The sequence below is a fragment of the Mercenaria mercenaria genome, chromosome 12 (genome assembly GCF_021730395.1).
Source record: "Mercenaria mercenaria strain notata chromosome 12, MADL_Memer_1, whole genome shotgun sequence".
Taxonomy (NCBI): Eukaryota; Metazoa; Mollusca; class Bivalvia; order Venerida; family Veneridae; genus Mercenaria; species Mercenaria mercenaria.
In genome coordinates this window covers 36,140,943-36,168,235 of record NC_069372.1, presented here as the reverse complement: position 1 = coordinate 36,168,235, position 27,293 = coordinate 36,140,943, and the positions used below count along the sequence as shown (strand labels likewise).

General features: G+C 32.4%; 1 protein-coding gene across 1 annotated transcript in view; it reads right to left on the bottom strand.

Moving 5' to 3' along the window:
• Window positions 1–26,993, bottom strand: part of LOC128547323 (heat shock 70 kDa protein 12B-like) — a 30,239-nt gene extending 3,246 nt beyond the window's left edge. Inside the window, exons 1-5 of the mRNA XM_053519666.1 lie at window positions 26,856–26,993; window positions 26,186–26,434; window positions 18,224–18,427; window positions 12,636–12,780; window positions 27–1,134 (exon numbers count right to left, since the gene is read on the bottom strand). Of these exons, the coding sequence (XP_053375641.1) occupies window positions 27–1,134; window positions 12,636–12,780; window positions 18,224–18,412 (1,442 nt within the window). The 5' untranslated portion in view covers window positions 18,413–18,427; window positions 26,186–26,434; window positions 26,856–26,993. The remainder of the gene's footprint in view (window positions 1–26; window positions 1,135–12,635; window positions 12,781–18,223; window positions 18,428–26,185; window positions 26,435–26,855) is intronic.
• Window positions 26,994–27,293: the final 300 nt, after the last annotated feature.

Sequence of the window (27,293 nt, the reverse complement as noted above, 5' to 3'; positions counted from 1 at the left end):
ATTTATCGTTACATTATAAATCATACCTAACTTGCAACGTTTTCGATTCCATTTTGTTCTCCATGTTCGTGAATTTAATGTCTGTTTTGCATTCTTCTTCTGTTTCACAGTCTTTAGCTATGACAGCTAATTCGGTTCCCCCGTAAATCATAGACACGGCAACATTTCTGACTTTTCTTCTCTCCGGCAAAAGTACTTCAATGTATCCAATTTTTGCGCATCCCTTGTCAGTTACGTACTTGGGATCCGTTGATTCGGATTTGTATATAGCAATCATCATTGACGTCTGGTATTCATACAAGGTAGAGTATTTAAACGTTTTTCGTTGCGCATTTAATGTGATGGACTCGCCCTTCTGTACGTGTATATCAAATATGTCTTTGCAATAGTGTTTGCCTGTTTCTGTATTCTTAACTCTCTTCTCGGCGTCGTGAACCTTTCCGTCAAAACGAACTTGTACATCTATTCCGAATGTCCATCTACTGATTCTACTTCTGAAGATCGAAGGGTCGTGTCCAAATATCACAGCTCCCTTTAAAACTGCCTGAAATGGGGATGTTGGTGATTTAAATTTTACCGCTGGAAAATCCTTCTTTGTCTGCGCCTTGATATATCTTTGGACAATGGGGGACTGTGAGAATCCTCCTACGAGGACAAGAGTCTCGCAGTCTTTCAACTTCTCTTTTTCTAGCTCGCATTTTATTATCGTATATATGCGTGAACACGTCTCATTGAACAGAACATTCCTTACATATTGTGACTCAAAGGAAAACTCCATATCTTTGAAGTTAAAGCAGTGCTCTTTTTCTGCCTTATCCATGAGAGTAATTTCTTTTCTTTCTAGGTTTTCCTTAACGGCGGCAGGAACTTTGAGAGATATGTATTCATCGTCTGGATCATCGGTACCAATAACTACCTTCTTTGACTCAAAATCCGATTCCATTTGAAGCATTTCTTCAGGCTTCGTGCTAGACAAGATTTTTCGCCATCCATCTCCCCTAAAACTCTCTTGACATACTTGGAAGAAACAGTCGTTAATATTTTGCCCTCCAACTACGTCCCCAGTAGTTGCGACGACTTCTTCAAGGAGTCCATTTTCCAAAACTTTCAAAGCAGATAAATCGGCAGTGAGACCTACAAATTATTTAAAATTCTAATATACTTGTCTGTTAAAACACTCTTACGCTAGAATGACGTCACGTTAACATTCGGTGACGTCAAAGTTTTTGTTGCGACCAAGAAAGAGCTCTTCTATATTTTATCTATTGCTTTAGATTAAGGGCATACAAGAATCGAAATAATTTACAACCAAACCGTATTTTAACACTATTCATACACTCGGGTGGTAATACGTCGAACAAATAATTTAACTCGGACTGCGCCCTTGTGCAATTTTTACGCCCGACGTATAACTGCCCATCGTGCATAAACAGTGTTAAAATACTCTTTCGCTATCTTGTTAATTAAAAATAATTATAAATATTTAAATTTTAAGAAATGAAGAAATTTTATTATCTCAATATAAAACACACTTTCTTTAGCCTATAATATTCGCAGAAAATCTTTCAAATCAACATACTGAAATCAACCTCTTTTAGATTTTGGTCGTTAATGGGAGGTTGCCATAACTTCAGCAGGACCTAAGTTATTACCGTCCTAAATATAATAATCAGTTCTAACACGATCCGATTTGTTTTCCAATTAAACGAAAATACACAAAGAATACTTAAACTCTAACATTATTATGCAACAATGCAACGTTTGTATGTGGTAATTATTACGTCATAACGTCAAACGTCATAACGTCGCTAGAAAAAAAGGCCACATAACGACAGGCAAATATTTGACTTATGTTGTAAAAGATGTAGTTAATAAGTCTTTATTTCGTGTTAGAATAAAAAAAAAACATGTATCTCAAACAATGCTTTTATCGTGATCTCATTCAGATGCATATTATTATATCACTGGGACTGATTGATACAATTCCTTCAAGTTTGAACTCCAACAGTAGTATAAGAAGTGAGGGTTCTGGCCCGATTTTGACCCAACTTAACCCTTACCCTTGACCTAAACTGACCAATGCTGGCAAACTAATAAAACTACAGGTTTTAACAAATTACTGTGAAAACCTCTAGTTTGACAAATTAAACACCTTTGCCAAACTTCTGCCACGAAAGCAGCAACGTTTTAGTGTCTGCCACTTTGGCAAAACTTTGGCAGGTTATTTTAATTGATAATGTGCAAAGGTATCGGTTTTATTTTCAATTAGTAACTACAATATTAATCTTTAAATAATTAAAAAAAAACATATAATATATACACGAGTTTACAGAATAAAATATATTGTCTGAAAGAAAGACAATTTACTGATTATATAAATCCTCATTATGTTACAGCAAAAACGGGGAAAACAATGATAATGGCTACCTGTTCATCTTGTGGAAGAATGAAATCAAAGTTTGTTAAAAGTACAACAGGAGGTAATTTAGATATTCATACAGCAATGTTACCTTTATTACCTAAGAAAGGCCTAACACTCCCAGGAAATAACTTTTGCGGGCCAGGAAATCTTTTGAATAACGGACCTCCTGTCAATGAACTGGACGCAGTATATATGGACCATGACTTTTGCTACGACAGTGGTGTAAAAAAAGGTATATGTGACAAGCAAATGCTTTCTAACTTAAATAACACCCAGTCAAAAACATTTGGAGAAAAGATTGAAAAAATTATAAAAAAACGGAAAAAGAGGGTTGAGTATTTACTTAAGTCCTTAGGAGCTAAAAGCTCACCCAAAAAGACCCCCGAAATTAACTGGAGTGACGAATTAGCAGAAGAATTACATCAACCAATTAAACGAAAATTTCTGAAACTAAGAGTGATAGTTAGTGATATTGATGATACTTGTTCTGCTGATTTAGTTGATATGCAAGCTTTTTCAAAATATAATAAAGGTGTAAAGTATTTTTTAACCGTTATTGATATATTCAGCAAATATGCTTGGGTTATTCCATTAAAGAATAAAACTGGAGAATCTGTTACTGAAGCATTGGATAAAATATTTTTTGGAGCTTCATACGGAGCTTTAGATCCTCTTCACGCTCGGCCTAAAGTTAGAACACCTACACATTTATGAGTAGATGAAGGAAAATAATTTTATGGTAAAGTTTGAATCATTTTTGAATAAAAAAAAGATTAACATGTATCATACATTTAATGAAGGAAAATCTGTAGTAATTGAAAGATTTAATAGAAGTTTAAAAAGAATAATGTGGAAATATTTTACAGCAAATAATACTTACACTTATTTAGATAATTTGCAGGAAACGGTTGATAAATATAACAAAACAAAACATTTTAGTATAAAAATGACACCGACTGAAGCCAGTAAAAACTTAAATAAAGGTACTGTTTACTTTAATTTATATGGTTATTTAAAGATACCAAAGAGTAAACCAAAGCTTAAAATTGGTGATCAAGTTCGCTTAAGCAAACTTAAAAGACATTTTGAAAAAGGATATACACCAAACTGGACAGAGGAAATATTTAAAATTGATGGAATTAATAATACAAATCCCAGAACATATACTATTAAAGATTTAAATAATGAAATAATTCAGGGTTCATTTTATGAGCAAGAACTTTTACCTACTAAACAAGAGGTTTTTAGAATAGAAAAAGTTATTAGACGAGACTATAAGAAAAAACAAGCTTTAGTAAAATGGAAGGATTATAGTGAAAAATTTAATAGCTTGATTCCGTTTAGTGAACTGGAATAAATTTAATATTACAATTAAATTTAAAAAATATATTATACAAATGAGTAGTAAAAATCTAATTTCTAAGGGAACAGAAACAATAGATCAATTAATTATTCACTTGACTAAACTTGCTGCTGCTTGTAGAAAAAGTATAAGTTTTATGGAAGAGTAAATACAGGATTACAAACAACAGCAGGTATCTTTGGTTGCTCAGCTGCATTAACACTTGTTCCAGCTATTCCTATATTTGTAGCAGTTGCTGGCGCTGTTCCAAAAAAGTTATTGAAGATATTTTTACAAAACTGTTAAAAATGCAGGAAGAAAAAACTATTCAATGCCTTTTGAAATGTATATGAAGGAATTTAAACTTAACGGATATAGAAATAAAAAAGAAGAAGAGCTGTATTAAATTTAGATTGCTGAATTTATTTTTTACGTGCGTTTTTAAAGATTTTTTTCTGTAAGTATATTATATAAATGGTTAATAGAAAGGTAGATAGAATGATTATGCCAAAATTATCTACCATTTTAGGAGAAAAATGAATGAAGATAGAAATTTATATAAAAAAAGTACTAAAAAGAATAAACGTTATTAAATCTAAACTTGATTAAATAGTTAGCGATAAATACAAAAGACATGTGATTGATAAATTACAAAAATTTATAGATCATTATCTTTTTGAAGGCAGTATACAAAGGGATATAGATTTATTTGAATGGGATTGTGGTTGTTTAATGTCAGTGCCTCCGGCAGTGTCTTTAGCAGAAGAGGAAAGTAATGAAATATTATGTGATTGCCCCAGACCAAATAATCATCGAAACAATCCTAAAAAGATAATTGCAACCGATTGATCCAGAGCTTTTTTTCAATCAAAGGCTTTAATTATTATTAACAGAAACGAAATAAAAAACACTTTACGTCAAGCTTTTGATGAAATAATAAATAGAATTGGTAAATGGATTTCAGAAGGAAGTGGCTGGAGAATAGGGTCAATTGATGCTCATTATATAAGTAGATATAAATATACACCGCTGGCTGCTTTAAGTTATTTAGAATTACCAAAACCATTACAGAATCCAAAGAAAGGATTATTAAATATAAAGAATGATGATAATGAATGTTTTAGATGGTCTCATTTAGCTTACAAATTTCCTGTAAAAAACCCACAAAGAGTTTCAAATTATAAAAAGCATATAGAAAAAACTCAATTATAAAGGAATAGAAACTCAGAATAATATTTAATTTAATTTATTTGGTTATGAAGATGATAATGTTTATTCATTGTACATTTCAAAATATCAATATGAAGAACACTGTGACATATTGTTAATTAATAATAACAAAATAACACATTATGTTTGGATAAAAGACTAGATTAATGTTTAACAAAACAAAATGTAAAAAGAAAAAAAAAATCTGCAAATCATGTTTACAATTTTTTTCCCAAGAAAGAATATTAAATGAACATATTCCAAATTTTTTAGCTATAAATGGTATTCAAGCTGTAAAAATGCCAAAAAGAGGGAAGTAAAATACATTTTAAAAATTATCATAAAGGCTTAGCCGTACCTTTTGTAATTTATGCTGATTTTGAATCAATAACTGAAAAAAATATTAACTTTTTTTTTACCATCACCTGAATCTTCATTTACTGAACCATATCAAAAACATTTAGATTGTGGTTACGGTTATAAAGTTGTTTGTTGTTATGATGCTCAATATACTAAACCAACACAAGTTTACAGAGGTCTTATGCAGTTTATCAGTTTATTGAGAAAATGCTTGAGGAAGAAGAGTATTGTAAGAAAATATTTAATAAAAACTTTAACAAAAGTTTCAAAATGTCTAAAAAAGATGAAGCTTTATTTAAAAAAAAAACTTTTTGTCATACATGCATTTGTGGAAAAGAATATAAGGAAAATGAAAATCTAAATGAGGACAACTGTCCCCAAGAGCTAACGCCAGTAAGAGATCATTGTCATATAACAGGAAAATTTAGAGGAAGTGCTCATCAAGAATGTAATATTAATTTTAGACTAACACACAAAATTCCTGTTATTTTTCATAATTTAAGAGGTTATGATAGTCGTTTTATTATGCAATAAATAGGAAAATTTAAAAAAGAAATTAATGTTATTCCTAACAATATGGAAAGATATATGGCATTTATGATAGATGATTTGATTTTTGTAGATAGTTTTCAATTTATGTCTCAACCATTAGAAAACTTAGTAAAAAATATTCCAGAATTTAAGTACACATCTCAAGAATTTAAAAATAAAAAAAATGATTTATTAAAAACAAAATGTATTTATCCATATGATTACATGGATTCATTTAAAACATTCAAAGAAACAGAATTACCTCCTAAAGGAGAGTTTTATTCAATTTTAAACGAAACGCATATATCTGACAACGAATATGAACATGATAAAAATGTTTGGAATAAATTTAAACATAAATTAAAACAATGGGAGAATAGCATGATCTATATTTAAAAACTGACGTATTACTTTTAGCTGATGTTTTTGACAATTTTAGAAAACTATGTTTGGAATATTATAAACTTTATCCTTGTCATTATTTTAGTAGTCCTGGTTTAGCTTGGGATGCAATGTTAAAAATGACTGGAATAAATTTGGATTTGATAACTGATATTGATATGTATCTTTTTATTGAAAAGGGACTGAGAGGAGGAATATTTTGTTTGTTTCTTTGAATTGGGTTTAACGCCGTTTTTCAACAGTATTTCAGTCATATAACGGCGGGCAATTAACCTAACCAGTGTTCCTGGATTCTGTACCAGTACAGACCTGTTCTCCGCAAGTAACTGCCTACTTCCCACATAAATCAGAGGTGGAGGACTAATGATTTCAGACACAATGTCGTTTATCAAATAGTCACGGAGAACATACGCCCCGCCCGAGGATCGAACTCGCGACACCGCGATCCGTAGATCAACGCTCTACTTACTGAGCTAAACGGGCGGGCGAGAGGAGGAATAAGTTATATAGCTAATCGTTACAGCAAAGCAAACAATAGATATATGAAAGATTATGATCCTGAATCAGAAACTAAATACATTATGTAACTCAAGGCCAATAATCTTTACGGATGGACAATGTCTCAACCTTTACTCTCTGGAAAATTTTAAATGGGCCACTTTAAAACAATATGATAAATTAATTGCAAAAGGTAAAACTAACTTTATAATTGAATGTGATCTTGAATATCCAAAAGAATTACATGATCTTCACAATGATTATCCTTTAGCTCCTGAAAAAAAAATGAAAATACCAGACGAATGTCTTCCAAATTATAGTTAAAATATTAAAACAAAACTTGAAACAGGAAAAAGTAATGTAAAAATATTAGTTCCAACTTTAATGAAAAAACAAAACTATGTGGTTCATTTAAAAAAATTTAAACTTTATACAAAATTAGGATTAAAAGTAACAAAGATACATAGAATATTAACTTTTGACGAAAGTCCTTGGTTAAAAATGTATATTGATTTTAATACTCAAAAAAGATCTAAAGCAAAGAATTCTTTTGAAAAATACTTTTTTAAACTCATGAACAACTCTGTATTCTGTAAGACGATGGAGAATTTACGCAAAAGAATCAATATTAAATTAACACATGATGAAAATCTTTTATTGAAGTATATAGCAAAACCTCCATTTGTTAGTTCAACAATATGTTTAATAAGAATTTGTTTGGTATTCATAGAATAAAAGAAAGTTTATTATTAAACATACCTTGTTCTGTTGGAATGTGCATTCTAGATTTATCAAAATATTTAATGTATGATTTTCATTATAATTACATTAAGGAAAAGTATAAAGATTCAGCAAAGCTTTTATTCACTGACACTGATTCATTATGTTATGAAATAAATACTGAAGATGCATATGAAGATGCATATGAAGAATCAGAACTGTTTGATAATAGTGATTATGATAGTAATTCAAAAGTTTATTTCGATAATAATAAAAAGGTAACTGAAAAATTCAAAGATGAAGCTGCCGGCATTCCCATTGTTGAATTTGTTGGACTAAGAAGTAAAATGTATTCATATTTATTAGAAAATGAAGTTAACATAAAAAATGAAAAGGAATTAAAAAGACATGTTGTAAAGAAAACAATTGTTTATGAAAATTACAAAGATACTTTGTTTAATTCAACCCAAAGTAATCACACCTTTAAAGTCATGTTATTAATAAAACATCTTTATCATGTTATGATGATAAAAGATGTATTTAATAAAAAAATCTGACCGACCATACCCATACGAAACAACTGATGAATCAAAAGATTCAAAAGAATCAGAAAAAGAAATGAGGGCAAATTTAGATATAAATATCAATAAAGATATATTATCAGAATATGAATTACCCACATTATCAGAGTTAGCAATAAGCAAAGATAAAGACTATTGGATAAAAACAAGGAAAGAGGTTACCAAAAAAATTAAAGAAAAGTATAAATAAATACAGTAAAGGAAAACCAAATAAAAAAATTGAATTTACAAATGCAGGCAAGTATGTTTCGGAGTTAGAATTAGATAGATAAAATCTTAAAAAATACGGTGAACGCTTATCAAAAATGATTAAAGAATCAGATGTTTTTGGAAAGGGAATTAGATATCACAATCCATATAAAGTTTCAGCAAATGGACAATATGGTAATTTATTGATTGATCTTAATAAACTTTATGGTCAAAACAAAAATAATTGCTAAGGATCAAAGAACTGGAAAAGAAGTTATTTACGTTAAGGTAGATGATGATTTAATTGACTTGATTAATAAAAGATATAACAATAATAAAAAACATTCAATACTTTCTAGGAAAATATTTAAAGAATTAACAGAAAAATCAAGATTACCTATCAATAAAAGATCTATGAAATTTAAAAAAAAGTAATTAGGGGTCAAGGTTATGACGTTTGTCTATGCAATCCAGAAGAACTGGTTAAAGACTTAGAACTTATTTGTGGTTCAATTGATGCTGGAAATAATAATGAAGAACTAAAAAATGAAGGTATTAGCATAATTGATGAATTATTAAAAATGAATAAATTGTTACCAAAACAACATGAGATGTTATATAAATTATTTTTCTTAAATATAGATGGAACAAAAAATAGTGTTAAGTTCCGAAGCGAGCGGAGCTCGCGGGGACTAACGTCCCAGCAGTTAAAAACGATAATAAAAATACTCCAAGCGGTTTTACAGCCAGATTTAGTCGTTCCTTAATTTTAGATAAAAATAAAACTTATGCTGTTGGTTTGGATAGTATTAACACTATGACTTACTCTTGGCATAATATTAGTGATGAATACGACAATAAAAGAATTCGTTATAATAATGGTGAAGGTTGGAAATATATCATATTTACAAATGGTTCTTACAGTTATACAGACATCAATAATTATATCAGGGAAACACTAATAACCAATGGTGATCTTGAGTTTGATAAATCAGACATTGTCCCTATAAGTTTGGAATTTGATTTAAGTAGTTTTAAAATCCTAATTTCAATTCAGGATAATTTTTTTTTTTTGGATTTAAGAATAGCAAATTTTCATACATTGCCTGGATTTGGAAAAAAAAAGGTTTGAGAAATACTGAATGGGGAACTACGACACCAAATATAACCAACTCTGTGGATACAATTAACATCCATTGTGATCTTATTGATAATTCACTTGTTGATGGTAATTTTAGTGATATTATTTATGCTTTAAGTACTGCAGTTTTAACAAGAGCTTATCCATTTACAAAAGAGCAAAACAGAGTAGGGTATTCTGAAATTAATAAAAATATTATAGATTCAATAAGAATAGATATTACAGATGTATTTGGTAGAATAATCAATTTTAATGAAGTTGAAACAAGTTTTACACTAATTTTAAAAGAAATATAAATATATAACGTACAAAAAAGTTTATGACAAAAGTAAAGGAATATTTATTTATGTTGATCCTTGGTCTGGAGTGGACCTTGGTCCTCGGGGGCTGCAAGCAGCCGCGTCAGTTCCTTATGAGCTTTACGCTCAAAATGGTGCAGGTATCTTTGACAGTTTAACAAAATTGTTTTCATCTTCTGTTGCATCTTCAATTGGTAGTGCTGGAAAAAAGCTCTGGAAACTGCAGGAAAACTGCGCTTGAAAGTGGAACAAAAAAGGTTGGAACGGAAGTCGGGAATTTAGCTGCTAATAAAATTACAGAAAAAATTAAAAGTTTTAAAAAACCCGGAGCTTCGACTCCCTATGAGCCTCAGGCTCGTACTGGCGTTTAAAACCCGCCTTTGGTAATTTAATTGCTAAGAAATTACAAAAAAACAAATTCAAATAATGAGGAGGATTTTAATATAAAAATAAATAAAATATTGTCAGGATCTGGAGCTTTAGCTCTCTACTATGGGTTTAAGGTCTGGAAAAATATACAAAAACAGGGTGGAAATACCTCTGAGAAATGATAGCACAGTCAACAGATAAACAACAGACTAATATAACTTTTAGAATAACAGCCGGTGTAACAAAACCCGAACATGTGTGTGTTTATTTACAACGACCTGATAAAAGTAATTCACAAGAACATAATCCACGTTTATTAGATACATAAAGCTAATGCAGCAGATAATGATTGTAGGCTGGAATCTTGCCGTCTTGAAGTTGGTAATGGTGTATTTTTTTTATCCCGAAACGGAATATACATGTATATCAAGAATTTATGATGATGTTCTTAATTATTTTCATAAACAGTTTAATAAAACCACTGGAAGTCTTTTAAATTTATCAAATTTTCAAAGATTGTTTGGATTTGTTCATTTTAACTTAAAAGTTAAAAAGGAAGAAATTGTAAAAGATCCTAAGCATATTACATTCAGCTAAATTAAATGTTCGGCCAGCAGCTAATATCCGTGTTTACGCAATTGTATTGTATGAAGAAACAGTTGAAATAAATACTATTGGAAATGAACTTATTATTGTTTAAATAAAATATATATAAAATATATAATGACATCAAATGATATTGAATATAATGTAAATTTAACAGACGGACAAAAGAAAAAAACTTAGCAAGAGTTTACAATAATAAAATTCCACATACTTTTAGATTGAAATATGAACAATTGCGGGGAAACTTTCCTTTACTTTTAACAAGAACACAGATTAATCAAATTGAAAAGTCTATTAGGAATAAGAAGTGATTAGAAATTACAATTTCGAAATAAACAAATGTCCAGTCAAGATCAAAATGGGGGATTTTTGGGAGCTTTGGCTGATATGTTAGGTCGAACAGTACTTCCGTTAGCTGCAAAAATAGCTCCAAAAATATTAGGACCGTTAGGCGTCGGAGCTTTTTTCGGTCTTGCCAGTACTGGTGTTAGTAAAATACTTGGAAATGGTATGATTTCGGTAGCTAATAATAAGAGAACCATGATATCGCCATATCTTACACCTAATCAAAGTAAACAATTAAGGGGAACTGGTGTAATAAAACTAACTCAAAAACAAAAACAAGGTGGGTGTTCAGGTATGCTGGCTGCTAGTCTGGGAATACCTTGGATTGCATCCTTGTTAAGTGGTAAGGGACAAGGTCAGGGTTTACAGATTGATTCTCAACGAAGACCTTACAGACGAATTCCTATAGTAAAAATATATATATATAAACAAACATATTTCTAACATTGAAATTGAACAATGGGTAAACAATTAAAAATTAAAAAACTTTAGGGGTGTATTTAGAAGAAATAATTTACCAAAAACAAAAGGACCAAAGGTCGAATGTGGAATTATAAATTTGGACGACTCTGTGTATGTTATGTAAATAAAATATACTTTGACCCGTTCGGTTTACCACCACCAAAAGAAGTAATCAAATATATACCTGGAGTAAAGTATAACAGCATACAATATCAAGACAAAACAAGTTTATCATGTGGTAACTATTGTTTATTTTTCATAAAGCTATTACAAGATGGTATAAACATTTATGATTTATTGTATAAAGAAAGCGAAAATTAACAATGTAAAACAAAATGAACGAACAATTATAAATTATTTTAATAAAAAAGGTTAAAAACTATTGTAAATTGTTTTTCAGTATGAGTTTAAAGACTAATAATATAGTTACTAATTAAAAATAAAACCGATAGCTTTGCACTTTATCAATTAAAATAACCTGCCAAAGTTTTGCCTTGTGGCAGACACTGACACATAACTGCCTTCGTGGCAGAAATTTGGCAGAAGTTTGGCAAAAGTGTTTAATTTGTCAAACTAGAGGTTTTCACTGTAATTTGTTAAAACCTGTGGTTGTTTTTTGAGTTTGCCAGCATTGGTTAGTTTAGGTCAAGGGTAAGGGTTAAGTTTGGTCGAAATCAGGCCAGAATCCTCTTTTCTTATACTACTTCCAAACAATCATTTTATTCAAAGAAAATGCCACTGATTGGGAATTATTATTTCTTAAACATTTTTATCATTATTGTAATTGCAGGGCCGAGAGTTACTGTTCTAAAAAAATTTCCCCGGACAAATATTACATTTCTCATTATACATACTTGAAATTATTTCCGTTGATGTTTATGCTGTATTATTGTAAACTCATTTGATTTCATAGGCATGAAATTTTTCGGGTTTGGCCCATACTGCATGGGGATATGAAATCGTGCACATTTCATTTTTTTAGGATAAAACGAATTTGAAATTATAATCGTTCGTCTGGATTTTATTTCGTTGATTGACGCGACCACGTAATACACGAAATTTTTGTCGCCCACAAACATTTATGATTTCACAGTATCTAAAATTAATTTATACAAAATACACGAAAAAAGTTCATCATAAATGAGAATTTGAAAATTACCTCCAAGATCGGCCACAAGGAACGTTTGACCTGTAAGATCCAAAGTTTCCATGTTGTTAAGTTTCCCTTGAGGTAGGAACATGCAATAAACTGCTGCGGATTCCGGTTCATTGGCTAACAAAAGGTTCTTGCTTTTGATATCACACTAAAAATAAATAAACAGGAATTTTGCATTATTTGGAAATGAAGTATTTTTTAAATGTGGACCATTTTCAATGTTTTATTCAAATATCATTTCTGATATTGATCTTCTAAAGGAGTACGCCAAGTCATTCTGTAAAAGCATTTTGATCTGTAAGTGCATAGACATGGACGTTGTGTGTTCGTTTTAGGTGCGTAGGTTGCTTTGGTATGGTTGTTGTAAATTCTCGTTTCTATGTAAAGTTGATGGAACTTTTATGTAACATTTACTCACCACACTCATGAAAGATCAGAGATATCTCCTTTTCTCTCCGTTTTTTTTCTTACCCGAAACAAACGATTAGCGGAAGATGTCCACGAATTTATAGATCTACCCTCTTTTCAACACATAATCATTATTTTATAAAAACAATCAATTCGACACGATAAACCACAAGAAGGCCTTGATTGCATAGCTTTCATCTTCTGTGCTCATTGAAATATTTTGATAAAAATATACTGGAATTCATTTATCCGAGTTCTAATGAACTGGGCGTCTTGTGGCAATTTGATGTCATGATTGAGGTCATAAAACTCTCTTGCCAGTCTGTGTGCCAAAAACTGTTTAATATAGGTCCCTCTTCTTTGTTTAAATGGTAAACAGATCGAGTCATACTAGAATCTTAAAAAACTTATATCTTATGTTCACAACGGCAACATATACATGACATCACTGTGCCAAATGGTCTCAAAAACAAACTCATTCATTGTCTATGTGTCAACACCGTTATTTTGAATATATACCTCATAACTCCTTTCGACTGTACTGACAAACTCAAATATAATCAGCTAATGCTTCTAAACTGCAATATTACGTTTATTCTTGGCAATCACATTTCTATTGGCAAATTAATTATGAAATTATTGATTTAAGGTGGCATGCGTATAATTTTGAAATTATTGGGTTTCGTTTCGAAGTTTTGATTAATATAAAATTCAGCATATTTCTCATTGACTGCGTATTTTACTTTTTTGATATTTTTTTTTATATTCTCTGCAAACCTTCAAAAACGACCATTGACGTCCACTTTTGATGAAACGCGATTTCGCGGACATCAGACGATTTTTGTAAATCGTTCTGTTCATTCTACAAAAATCGGTTTGCTTGCTACTCATCATATTTTCTTTTTTAAAATGTCTTTAAAATGGTGTATGATTTATGGAGGTCATTTTAACGTAAAAGTCGATATTTACGTTAAAGTGACGTCAGAGCGACAAATATGACGTTGAGTTTCGAATAAAACATTTGCTTTAATCTTGTCTCATGTAAAACCCAAACGATAGAATTTGAGAAAAAACTAACATGATGATGAAAATTTTATTTTCTATCGATTGAAAGAATATAATTATGGGGTCACCGAATTCATTTTCGCTTAAAATTAAATTACACTACCCCCAAATCACAAGAGAGCGCAAATGAGTATTTTTTCCAGTATCTCCTCTTTTCTTCCATAAATCTACTATTTTATTTTTTTCTTAGTACAACTAAATCAAAGTACTCTTTAAAACTCTGCTGCCTTTGGCGAAATCATTTCAGTGTAGAACTAAGATTTTAATGTTTAGTTTGTATTCAATTTAAGAAAAATGCGACAAAATCGACACCGCATTACCGTTGCCTCTACCCCTATCCCAGATAAAAAAATGCGTAATTCAATGGATTTTCTTATGTCTTGTGATAAAGACAAACACATGTTGAGTTCTTTACAACTGTGCAATGATTTCATTCAACATTAAGATTGAAATTATTTATTTCGCAAGTTAATGGTAATACATGAACAGTCGTGTATCGATGCACATTTACAAAAATAAATAAGAAAACGACAGAATATAATTTAAATCTTTTATTAGAATTATCTCAACATTTTTATTTTAACAATTATCTTGTACAGAATTCATCACAGGCCGCTATTTCCGAGCGAAAAACTGAACACATATAGAAATGAAATTTTATGCATGTAATAGCACAGAGGCAAACAAATAGAATACAACTTAAATTTAGAAAATTTAAAAAGCCCTAAGGTAATTTATATAACTTTATTACAGATTTTACATTTGGGAAATATTTCAATTGTTTGGAGAGTAGTCGGACACCCCGATTTCGAATAAAGTGCATCCTCTTCGAATACCCGCGGGGAAACAAAGTATATTTGTCATAGGGAGGCTGTTATTCTGAAAAGGTTAATTTATTTAGTAACTTGGCTAGAACAGAAACACCATCCTTTGCAAAGAGGTTTTAGCTCTCCAGATATGTGTGTAAAGAAGGTTATCCTTGTATTCATAGACACGTTATAGAAATATATTTCATATGTAATTCTTTTTCCTAACAGTAGAAACCTATCAAACACCACAAATATGAGTAAACATTCTGCTAAAACTGTTAAATATTCCAAGAAATAAAACAATGTATGTTTTTGGGTTAAGCGCTGTTTTCTATGTTACGGCGGAAGTTAACCTAGCCATTGTTCCTGGATTCTGAATTTTCAACAAGTAACTTCCAACTTCACCACATAAATAAGAGTTGGAGGACAAATGATTTCGGTCACGTGCCTCCTATCAAGTCGTCATGCCCTATCCGGGGATCGAACTCACGATTCATAGATCTGCGCTCCTTCTATTGAGCCCAGCCGGTGGTGTAAAAGAAAGAAAAAGAATAGCGGTTGTGAGCGAGACTCTCTGTAATTCAACAGCGGTTGTGTAATTCTATGTTTCCATTGTATTTATGTACGACTCAAGAATCGTAACTTTGTACGGAGGACTGGAGGCTCAAACTTGCAACCCCTGCTTTCATATCTACGAGATATTAGGATTTTTACGGGCACGTTTATATGTATAAGGTTTCACTTTTTATTTTAATAAGCGCCATAGGTGTCAAAATTCATAATGTAACAATTTTCAACATGCATCGGAAGTTTATAAGAAATACGCTAACGCGTATATGTACTAGTAACCTAGGGATAGTATCTCTTACATCATGATTATGGAAATTATAGAAGTTATGATCTATTTTAAAAAGCGCCTGTGGTATAAGATATCAAAAGAATGAAAAATAAACTCTGCCCTTTAAACCGAATTCTGCCGTCAGTATATATGAACATTTGCGTAGAGCAGGTAATTTACCGGGCAAGCCCGTGGCAACTAATCTTATGGTCATCTTATGGGATGTGCGTGCATGCATGCGTGCGTGCGTGATTGCGTGCATGTTTTCTGCTTGAAAGTTGCAGGTATTTTTATCTAAAAAAGATATAAGATCATGTCCATTTCCCAATATTTTATTTCAACAATACTTGTAACTACAAAATTTCACAGGCCCTGATCAAACAAATGAATAAGCATACTGAATAGCCAAGTACAACTGTACTCAAATCAAAGCAATATATGCATAAATTATGATAAAACTTTTCAATTCCTAATCAGAAAATATATGATCAATTAACATGACACATTTTAAAGACAAATTTTTCTAAAAGTCTATTTCTCTCACCATGTTTACTGGTCCTATTTGTTCAAGATTTTACTAATAAATCAAATAATCAGGTTGTCATCTATCAAAATTCTCTAATGAATGAATAATTCGATAAAACATATGAAAACTTCTTAAAAATCATTTCTTGTAAAACACTTCCGCATAAATTATATTTAACTCAAAGATCACTATTAGCCGCAAAGAAGAATTGAGCCAGAGTAGCCGAAGTACAAGAATCTGACAAATTGCTTACATCAAGCCGATTCGTAGAACATGCAAATAACCTGTATATACTGAACAAATACAGTCTTCTATATTTCTTACGAATCTAAATTCCTTAAACAAAAACTGTTCAGCCCGCCCGCTTAGCTCAGTAGGTAGAGCGTCGGTCTACGGATCGCGGGGTCGTGAGTTCGATCCTCGGGCGGGGCGTATGTTCTCCGTGACTATTTGATAAACGACATTGTGTCTGAAATCATTAGTCCTCCACCTCTGATTCGTGTGGGGAAGTTGGCAGTTACTTGCGGAGAACAGGTTTGTACTGGTACAGAATCCAGGAACACTGGTTAGGTTAACTGCCCGCCGTTATATGACTGAAATACTGTTGAAAAACGGATTTAGGGGTAGGGGTAGCGTAATGTAATTTTACGCGAAAATGAATTCGGTTACCCCATAATTTTATTCTTTCAATCGACAGAAAATAAAGTGTTCGTCATTATGTTAGTTTTTTTTCTCAAATTCTATCGTTTGAGTTTTACATGAGACAAGATTAAAACAAACGTCATATTTGTCGCTCTGACGTCACATTAACGCAAATAATCGACTTTTACGTTAAAATGACCTCCATAAATCATACACCATTTTAAAGACATTTTTAAATGAAAATATGATGAGTAGAGGCAAACCGATTTTTGTAGAATGAACAGAACGATTTACAAAAATCGTCTGACAGACGTGAAATCGCGGTTCATCAAAAATGGACGTCAATGGCCGTTTCTGAAGGTTTGCAGAGAAAAAAGTTACAAAAATATCAAAAAAGTAAAATACGCAAACAATGAGGAATATGCTGAATTTTATATTAATCAAAATTTCGCAACGAAACCCAATTACTTAAAATTAGGCGCATTCCACCTTAATCGAGTAAAAACATTATTATAAGAATTGCAATACCGTGGAGTACAGTATGAGCAGATGCGTTCTTTAAATGTGGCTTCTTCCTGTAGGACTTTTGTCCTTGTTTTGAGGATAACATGCATTCATTTATTAATTCGACATTCAATAGTTTTTGGCAGTCATGCTAAACTTTTTCATCTGATTGAATTGTCTTTACAATTAGCTCGTTATATGTCTAACAGAGTTTCGCTTAAGCGTGAGGGGAGATTACAAACATACGCAATTTAACCGAGTTGTTTGGTTTTGTTATATGCTTCTAAAGAAGCTTATGTAACTACCCTAAAAGCAAATTTAAAGTGTTGTGTGGCGGCCCTAAAAGCCGCTCCGTAATTTAACTCCATGTTGTTATTTTTTTCTGGTTAATTTATATAAGAGATCTGCGTAACCTTCTGACATGAGGATCATTGTATTTTTTATTTCTTTTCATGAACAGACTGAATAAAACCCAGACTATTAAATATCTACTTGTTGCCGTTCAATACCTATGTATAATACGTGAGGGGAGATGCATGTTTCATCACAACTTTCATCACAACAAACAGAATCCAGTGCTTCAAAGGGACCTTCTTATAGCTTTATTTTACATGTTGTATAAATATTGTTAGTTCAAAATGATATGTCTAAGATTATTTTAACTTTCGGATACTGATATCTTGATAAAGCGTGCATTCTGTTAAAGAACATCATTGAAATGGTAATTTCTTTTATCTTAAAGTTCAAATATGCTTATAAATATTGAATCATCTCAACATATCTAATACATAGAATATACCATTTCTGCTGCCTCTCGCATAAACTTCCTTGCATCATCAGTCCATATCGCTGGCACTGTAACTACCCATAGCGTCTTTTTCGTAGGCTCTTGAACGTTTGTCATAAAATGGTTCTTCAAACTTCTTATTAACATTGACATTACCACAATTAGTGGCACATGTTGCCCAAAATGGTCTTCAGCGTCCATGGATTGATGGAATTCCTTAAAAATATATATATTATATACAACGAGTGCGTTTTGAATGACAATGCGAGAGCAAAAGGTGTATTGGAAATCGAGATAAGTGGGTATACATATAAAATAAAAACATATCAATATGTAATGTTTAATATTTATGATATGATATTACTATATTATGAAATATAATCTATGTTAACGTCTCAAAAATAAATCAGCAGTGGCTTTCACAAGCCTTTTCAACTGACCCGGACTTGAGAAATTTCACACACAATATGAATTACTGTACTTTTAGTGTACAATTACAACAGAGTGCCTAGTTTTACAAATTTGACACGCTTATTAGATTATACTTTTGTTCAAAGACATCAAATGTTAACACCATAAGCTGTGCTGTCGAAAGCAATTACGTAAGTATGAATTGTTTTTAGTAGTTGTTTTGACTTCCGAATCTGAATACTGGATGAAATTCCACATGAATATCCCTTTCATTTAGTGTTGATTTTAAAAACCAAAAAAACAATAGTCTAACATTTAATTTTTTTTTATTTTGTTTGGTTAAACGCCGCATAGACACAATTATATGTCATATTGTATGGTGGCTGATTTCTGCCATTTCGTGTTGGCGTATTGGCGGGGCGAACACACGACAACACGAAAACACGAAAACTCGACAAAAACCTAATTTGTCGAGTTTTCGTACTTCGTGTCGGCGCCCTTTATTAGGTATTTGCCGTGTTTTCGTGTTGTCGTGTTTTCGCCTCGTCGACATGAAAACTCGACAAATACATTATTTGTCGAGTTTTCGTGTTATCGTATTTTCGCCCCCGCCAACACGAAAACTCAACAAATTAGGTATTTGTCGAGTTTTCGTGTTGTCGTGTTTTCGTCCCGCCGACATGAAAACACGACAAATTCTTTTCAGACATCTCTTATAAAATCTAGAGTAATATGAAGTGTATGTATAATTGACCTGGTTCCAGAAATATTTCATTGGGGTGCGGGGAGCGGCAACAGTTAAAGAATGAAGGCGGCATCGGCGAGCCGAGTGGGGTTAGGGTCGGAAAGGGTTAAACCCTCAAATTAGGTGGGTCAGGGCGTATCTGCCTTTAAAAGTTTGAAATATATGTTTAAAATGGTGGCCTCTGCTGCATTTTTGAGCGCAAATTTTGAGGTACGGGGGTTGGGTATTTCGTGTGAATAAGTTAATCTTCATTGAGGCCCACGCATATACGTAATTATTTTTCTATTTGTACAGGCTCGGGTCCTGGGCAGGGCCGATGGCCGTGCCATCCCCCAACCCCAACCCATACCCCAAAAGTGACCTGTACTCATCATAGGTGCACCCAACCCAACTATTTTGGCAAAGGAATTTTTTTTTCACAATTTAGACCCAAAAATGCAACAGAGGCCATCATTTCATTCCTATATTTCAAAAATGTCCGTGAGGATACCCTCTGACCCCCAAAGTCGGAGGGCATGACCCATAACGCAGGGACCACCATTTTATACCTTTATTTCAAAAATGACAAGGGAAAGACCCCGTGACTCCACTGTCAGGAGGGGTTTAACCGTACCTCAAAATTTGCAGCAGAAGCCAACATTTTATATATGTATTTCAAACATTTAAAGGCAGACACGCCCTGATCCACCTACTCCACTCGGCTCGCCGATGCCGCCTTCATTCTATAACTGTTTCCGCTCCCCGCATCCCAATGAAATATTGCTACCGGGTCAGTAATACATACACTTCGTATGCTTAAAACGATAACTGACATCTGACATATTATTGTACTGTTTTATAATCTCAGATCTCCTAATGCAGCTTTAAGGAATATAAATAAATTTTGAATTGGCGGTTCGTTCGAATAGAAAGAAAAAATGCTTCTAAAACCCTTTGCCACTGGCTTCTGAATAACTCTACATTTTATAAGAGATGTCTAAAAAGAATTTGTCGTGTTTTCGTGTTTTCGTGTTGTCGTGTCGGCGGGGCGAAAATACGACAACACGAAAACTCGACAAATACCTAATTTGTCCAGTTTTCGTGTCGGCGGGGCGAAAACACGACAACACGAAAACTCGACAAATTACTCGACAAATAATGTATTTGTCGTGTTTTCGTGTTGTCGTGTCGGCGGGGCGAAAACACGACAGCACGAAAACACAACAAATACCATATTTGTCGAGTTTTCGTGTTGTCCTGTCGGCGGGGCGAAAACACCAAAACACGACAAATAAAGGGCGCCGACACGATAAATTTATACACGCCAACACGAAAACTCGACAGATAAATCTGTCGTGTCGGCGCCCTTTAAACGTCGAGTTTTCGCGTAAAATTTATCGTGTTTTCGCCCCGCCGACACGACAACATGAAAACTCGACAAATTTTACGCGAAAACTCGACGTTTACTGGTAATTGCTATTGGGAAAAGATGAAGTAAGTTATCATCAAAATTGCCTCTTTTCATTTGTTATTAAAGAATCTGTACATTTGTATGAAAAACAAATATCTTTGAGGCCTTATTTTTTATAATTTTTATTATTAAAAAAACAAAACAACATTTTATTTTCCCTTTATAAGTCAGTCGACTCAGCTTGGTTCTAGTTTTATGCACTGCAGGCAAAGTAATTTTTGAAGATTCAATGATATTTGAGGAAACTTAGGACTGTATAAGAGTATGTAGTATATGGAAAATAATGGAATAGATTTTTTTTTTGCAGCCGAGACATAAAAATTATTTTGGAGGTTTTATGATTTCTTGGAACTGATGCCAGTTGAATAAGAATATGCCTATTTTTCATTTTAAATGCCATATTATATAACATGTTTCAAATGAGATTGATCACACATAAGTTTTTCATTGGATAACACCAGAATGTGTTGACCAATCTGTTACTTATATAAACAGTTAATATAATATATACTCTGAGTGAAATTTAAAGGTTATTGTGCCAAAATGTTTTCAAAAATGATATATTTTCCAGTTTTGAAAAAGAATGCCTGCTACACTCTACACTCCATAATTGTAAGAATGTAGGAAGAGGTCTGGTTTCACAGAAATCCAGTTTTCCCTCAATTTTTACTGAATAGGTATTTACAGTTACTCAGAAAATGATACTATACTTTAAGCCCATACGTTGCTGTTTGTCCTTTCCTGACATGTGCTTTTTTCTTGGATATCATGGTTCAGCACACAACATAAAAGTAAATTTTACCCAAAAGTGCTATTTATTCATACAGAATCAATCTCAAACAGATAATTTTAGTTAGTTTTGATAAAAACATTTTTTTTTCATTAAAAATGCCTGACTTGAAATAACACTCTAAAATTCACAAAAAGGGAAAAAAAAACTTATGTGTGAGGTCTAAGCCTTTGTATATTAGAAATATTTATTTGGACTTCCAATTTACAAAACATTGTGGGCTTTTTTGTCATTAATTGTATATTTTTGTACAATTTTGTTTTGGTATACACTTTGAGAAATAATATAAATAACTATAAATATAAACAGGTTTTCTCTAAATTTACCACGCAATAATTTGTTGGTACAAGGACAATATGAAAGACTAATATACAGTACATGATAAATTCATGATCATACTTACATATTAATCACCAAAATGTACATTGTTGTCTCAAAACATTTTTATAACAATTAAAGTATCCCACACCATGAAATGTGACTGTCCTAATTGCATTATGTACCTTAATAAAATTAGTGTTGCTTTTCTTTATCTTAAAAATGTACAAGTTTGTTTGTTTGTTTGTTTTGGGTTTAACGCCGTTTTTCAACAGTATTTCAGTCATGTAACGGCGGGCAGTTAACCTAACCAGTGTTCCTGGATTCTGTACCAGTACAAACCTGTTTTCCTGGATTCTGTACCAGTACAAACCTGTTCTCCGCAAGTAAGCGCCAACTTCCCCACATGAATCAGAGGTGGAGGACTTATGATTTCAGACACAATGTCGTTTATCAAATAATCACGGAGAACATACGCCCCGCCCGATGATCGAACTCACGACCCCGCGATCTGTAGACCAACGCTCTACCTACTGAGCTAAGCGGGCGGGTCTTATCTTAAAATGTACAAGTACCAAATACTTGTGATAGATAGTTTAAAAGTACCTATATAGATGTATTATAGCTAACAAACTGAAATCAAAATAACTGTAAATATACAAAACATTTTTTTTTACTTTGACATACTGACTTACATTCTGTCTAGAGACAGTTTTATTAAATCTTTTAGATATGGCCAAGTCATAAGTATTGAATGAGTAAAAAAATAATAAAAGAAAAATACTCTTTGAAGTGATATGCAAGACTGCAAATTTGTTCAGGAGTTTTAGCTGTGCATAAAGTGCACATCTCACTGTGGTGTTTACTGGGGGAAGCATGGGCTGATCTGAAAGGGGCTAAAATCCAACAAGCATTGATTTTTGACAGCCTAAAATTAATACATCAGTCATTTTAGACAACAGTTCAGCTGGCTTCACTGAATCACTCACAGAATTTTATTTACATTACTGTTTATTATTACTGACTGTCAAAGTAAAAAGCCATCACCTTAGTCAAAAAAGCCATCACCTTAGTCAAATTGCTTATATAGAAAATTTACTTGTGACATTTTGTAAAAAAAAAATCATGCTCAAACTGTGTCAAATATAAGTCAGGTTGCACCATTTCAGGTATGCTTGCACAATGTTCCAAGGGGCCATATGCTTGGAATCCTCAAGAAACTTTGCAACCACATAAACCAAAATCCTGGATGTGGCCCTGATAGCAGGTATCACATTATGATAAACTGCATTCCATTGAAAATTATTAGTCTTCAGCCTTCGTGTAACATGCACATTCCTGTAGTGAAGATGCATGACACACATTATTAAATGTAAGCTATGGGTGTATTTTATCATGACTAGTGAGTGATTTAATAGTATATTTGATTGGCATTTTATGCAAAATATGCATTTTCAAGTGAATGGTCATTCAGTATTGATGACAAGTTATACCTGCAAGTCTCTGGTTTTGTTTTGAAGGAGACTAGGGAGGGGATTTATTGCAGGTGTAAATGAAAATAAGTAAGGGTTTTGTCACATTTTGGCAAATATAATTTTTGATGATTATAAATGTTGGAAGACTGTTTTATGCATGAACAACCTGACAAGCTTGGACTTTGTACATTTATTTATGAACTCATTTTGGAAAGACAAGCCTTGTAAATATCTAATAAATTTTATTGTGCAAAACTCAAGAGTCAACATGTGTCACTGGCATGCCGCATTGCCGGGCAGCATTTTCTGGTAGTTTCAGCTTTTCTTCATTTGTTGAACAGACATTATTACTTGAGGTATAAGTCGTGTTTTTCTCTGATGATCATATATCAGATACAACGAAATGAAGTACTTTCGTCATAGAAATTCAAATGTTTCAGAATGAATCGAGGGAAATTTCTTTCGTGTTGTTGTTGTCGAATGTCATTCTTTGTTTACCTTGGAAACAAGGACACGATTTCATTGGTTGGTAAAATCTATGACACTATCTGATTGGCCGAGCTATTCAGGTGCTCGGCTGGTATCTATTTTGATTAGGAAATCAGCATGGTTCAAATATTTTTTTACGACGCAGTCTGTTAGCCACAATTTTGGCTATTTCGCTTGGTGGTTAGCTGATCCAATAATTGGAAGCCATTTTGAATGGGAACCATTATAGGACAGGGAACCAGATTATTTATCCGGAAAACGTAGAATAAAGCCTGGATTCGGCGTACGGAAATGAAAATCATGTAACGAACTGATGGCAACCCGTGAGTAAATTTATTACAATGTCACTGTTGTCATCTTTCTAACGTTAAAATATGGTATTAAAACATCTGACATGTTGAATTATTCCAAATAATGTCTTAAAATTAGCTTGAAAAGTGCGGTTCACTTTAATCATGGTCAAATATCTCAACAGTAATCACACAGACCTATACATATTATTTCACCACATTCTAGACCATTATGTTTATTTACTTACAACTGTAAGACGTTTCATTAAAATTTACATTGTAGAAAAAACCTTATGAAAGTTGTGATTTTCCCAAAGATTCCCATTATGAAGAACTGCGTGAGGTACAAATTTTTCAAATCGATCTAGTAAAAAATCAAGCACACGAGCCCATCTTTTTTATTTACTGAATTTTCTAAGTATACTTTAAAGTTTTGAAAAATCATGGTTTAATCAAATTCTACATTGTAGAAAAAATTTTGATCCAAACGTGCAAAATTACTTTAAATTGAAGACCTTATGAGACTTGAACGACGGCTTACAATATTAATTTTAGCTATGATCTAGAGCGTCTTACTGGTATCACAGAGACTTGGGGTTCGGACCCCCACACACCCCCTTCTCCTCCGCCCCTGGTTAAGTTTAGCAAATATATTTTTAGCATTTTACCATGTACTGAGCATAGGTGACGATCTTAAATCGCATTTTGGAACATTTTAGCGTGTTTTAAAAAAATGTATTTTTTACCATCATTGCTCTCAATATTACAAGATATGAAACATCGCACGAACAATGGGAACACATGCTTGCACTGGACCCTTGCTTTGTGTAGCGCATGTCATAAACCGGGTACCAAAATTGATACTCTTACGACTATGTTAAACCAGATCATCACTTCTTTATGTAAACAAACCTCGTGTAACACGTGCTGAAGCGATACTCCGGTATAATGTAGGTATGTGCAATTTACAGTATATTTATCATAGGCATATGTAAGCCAGATTTACCTTTTTCAAATAATTTTATTGTGATAATTTAAAAACATATAATAAACAGCCTTAAATTGACCTCTCAAATTCAAGTAGAATTTAGAATCGGGTGAATATGTATTATGATAGTGCGTATACATAAAACTGAAACAGATGGTAATAGAATCCTAGTAAAAAGTTTGTTGCATTCGATATTAATAGTAACGCAGTTACAGTATTAAGAATCAATAAAATCTGTAAAGATATCCTTTGGACGCAAAGAACGCAAACTCAAGTCATTCTAAAAACAAAAGAAAAATTCGGTACTGATCACTCCTGTGAAGTTTCATCGAAATCCAGCCAGCAGTTTGACCTGTGGAAGCCGGAAAAGCTTAATGCGGACGGACGGACGGACGGCGAAGGCAAAAACAATATGGGAGACATAATAATCGAGTTATTTTAAAACCGGCATATGCTTTAAGTGTGCACTCTGTAATTGTAACATGGTGAATAATCTAATGCGTTACTTTCCCATTGGAAATATTCAGGTCTAATGGTCTAAATCATTAAACAATAATGTTCTAACTATATTAATTTAGTTTTGATACAAAGCAGTCTTCTTTACATGCAATATTGCGGTACATTAGCTGATATGTCTTACTTACTTTAATATACAAAATGCAGGTAATTTTATAACTAAAGCATTACAAAGTGTTACAATAAAATGTCCAAGTACTGTTACCGTAAAATGCTGTATGTTTTCCTCGCAATTTGATAACTGATATTCGTTATATTACATGGACAATTTTCATGTAATTTACAAACTATTTGCAGCTTTAATGTAATAACCGATAACTCTATCAAGAAGTAGGAGTTTAACCTGCAAATGGCAAGAATGTAGTAGCTATCAACCCCCACCCCCAAACAATTGTTTTATATATAAGGAAAATACGAAAAGATAGATTTGATATTTTCAATTGAACAATTAGGAATGTTTTAAGATTATATGTTAAAATGAATACAATAAAAGTTATCTTACGTCACAATAATGCAAATGCTTGAATCGTTTGAAGAAGAACCATTTTCCAATTATCTTGTCTATTGCATTCTCCTTTAAGATTTTTTGGTACAATCTCTCAGCTCTATGTCCAAATCCTATTAGTTTGTAATTGTTTGCAATTTGCTTGAAATCATCCGGGGACTGGTCCTTATTAATTGTACCTCGCTCGCAACTGTTCTGGCTGTCACAGTCCCATTCCAATAACACACATGAAGTAGTCTTATGGAGCTGGCTCAATATAGTAATTATATTTTGACTGAATGAAAACACGAAATACAGTAGAAGCAATGAACTTATGAAATGAAATCAGAACCACGTATCATAATCGATCATTTTCTGAATTGATACAATAATAGTTATATGGTAAGGTTAACTTTAGGCCGACTGAATGAAGAGTAACCAAAAACACAAAAATATAGTGTCTTTAGAATAATCTACAACAAATTAAGTGAGAAATGAGAAATGCCTATACTAAATTGAATTTCTTTTTAAGAAGTTTACATGACGGTTCAAAAATGAGATTTTTATCTACGAAGTTCGAACAAATGAAACACCTACAAAGTGTCTTTTGATGGTAACTATCATGTTCACAATTTGATTAACACTATCTCGAATAACTTATCATAGCTTCATGATAAGCCTTGCTTACCTGCTGAGCGCCTGAATCCCAGTTGGTATTGAACTGCACATTGCTTCTTTTATTGCAATAGTCATACCTCGTTTGCCATCCATACCCAGAGTACGTACTGCCAATGTCTAGTGCCACAACTAAATCTGGTTCTTTGATAATCTTCTGTAAAATCAAAGGTTCAGTTTATGTTTTGGTGCAATTGGTTTTAAGCCACAGTTAAGGATGTTGGACACGTTTCAGGCCAATTTGTTCTAGAATTAAGAATTTTTTCATACTTTGCATGTTTGAAGATCTTTAGTATATATTGCATATAAAAGCAAAAAAGAGTAGGTCACCGAACTCCTTTACATTATATCGGCCATTTTCTACACACACTGTCAAGAAAAATTGGGGGTACATTTCAAAACACAAACTATCTTTATCAGTTGTAAAATAATTGTATTTCTAACAATTCAG